Source organism: Papaver somniferum, unplaced genomic scaffold (genome assembly GCF_003573695.1).
Source record: "Papaver somniferum cultivar HN1 unplaced genomic scaffold, ASM357369v1 unplaced-scaffold_81, whole genome shotgun sequence".
NCBI classification, from domain to species: Eukaryota; Viridiplantae; Streptophyta; class Magnoliopsida; order Ranunculales; family Papaveraceae; genus Papaver; species Papaver somniferum.
Genome location: NW_020651082.1, coordinates 268,399 through 269,622, shown reverse-complemented (window position 1 = coordinate 269,622; position 1,224 = coordinate 268,399). Strand labels below are relative to the sequence as shown.

General features: G+C 37.4%; 1 protein-coding gene across 1 annotated transcript; it reads right to left on the bottom strand.

Moving 5' to 3' along the window:
- Nucleotides 1–374: 374 nt before the first annotated feature.
- On the bottom strand, nucleotides 375–1,013 carry LOC113345455. The gene is made up of 2 exons (XM_026589233.1): nucleotides 828–1,013; nucleotides 375–698 (listed from the first exon to the last, which is right to left on the bottom strand). Exons 1-2 carry the CDS (start codon nucleotides 1,011–1,013, stop codon nucleotides 375–377), a joined length of 510 nt encoding a protein of 169 aa, XP_026445018.1.
- Nucleotides 1,014–1,224: the final 211 nt, after the last annotated feature.

Here is a 1,224-nt window from a genome sequence, read left to right as displayed (position 1 = left end):
CGAGTTAATTCCATTTGGAATTTTCCGCATCGCCCAACAGTTTGGAATTGCATTAAAAAGATCTCTATAAATAATGTCCCAACAAAATCTATAGAAAGAACCTGTAAATCCATCAGGGCCAGGATCTGAATCCGCACTTAATTCAAAAACAGCTTCTTTAACTTCCGCCAAAGATGGAATTGCATCCATAAAAGTACACTCAGCAGCCGTAATGCTTTCATGTTCATAGTCGAACAACTTTGGATCAATGTTGACATCTCCATCATTAAACTTTGCTTGGTAATGATTAACTATGTAGTCCTTAATTTCATCCTGGAAAATCAAAGTAGAGTTGGTAGAAACCTTCAATTCTGGTAAAGTATTATGAATCCTCCTCATGCGGATGCTGTTGTGAAAAAATGAGTGTTTTGATCACCATCCTCCAACCAGTGTTCTCTAGATTTCTGCTTGAGCATTAAGGCCAGCTCCATACGAACATCCTCAGCAGATTTCTTAGCATCCGCAACCTTAAGAAATTGAATTTCACATCTCGGATTCTGATCAAGAAGATCATTCTCCAGTTCCAACTTGAGTTCAGCTTGTTTCAACCTGAACTTAACATCACCATATACAGTAATGTTCCATATTTTCAAAGCATCTCGTAACCTCTTCAATTTGGAAGTGAAAACAAATGGTGGATCACCATCTTGCCGCAACCTCTAGTTGTCCTCCACAAAACTCAAAAAAGCAGGTTGTGAAAGCCACATCTTTTGAGTTCTGAAAAGAACTCTTTTCGGTCTTAAATTTTCAAAAGCATAGCCAAATAAAGGTGAATGATCTGAACATACCCTTGGCAAAGCCTTGCATCTCCAATTATCATATTTTTCACACCAAGCATCATTTACAATCGCTCTATCATGTTTAGAGACAATTCTATGAGCTCCACTATGACAGTTAGTCCAAGTATATTTCTTTCCAAGTGCATCAGCTTCTATCAATCCATTATCAGAAATCCAACTTCGAAACTCATTCATATAAAATTCTTTGAACGGCTTGCCACCTTTCTTTTCCTCCAATCTCAACACACAATTAAAATCCCCCAAAACCAATCAAGGAATGGATATAAAACCCAAACCTAGCTGACGCCAAAGTCTTTGCCGTGACACTGGGTTATAAGAAGCATGAACTTCCGTGATTAAATTCCTATAAAAATCAATAGTAATGGATTGTTTTGATGAAGATAAG

What these genes read in the sequence shown, in the direction of transcription:
- LOC113345455 (XM_026589233.1), bottom strand. Translation starts at nt 1,013, where the DNA reads ATGAATGAGTTTCGAAGTTGGATTTCTGATAATGGATTGATAGAAGCT. An exon ending in GATGCAAGGCTTTGCCAAGG is followed by an intron (nt 699 to 827) that starts GTATGTTCAGAT and finishes GAGGACAACTAG; the next exon opens with AGGTTGCGGCAAGATGGTGA.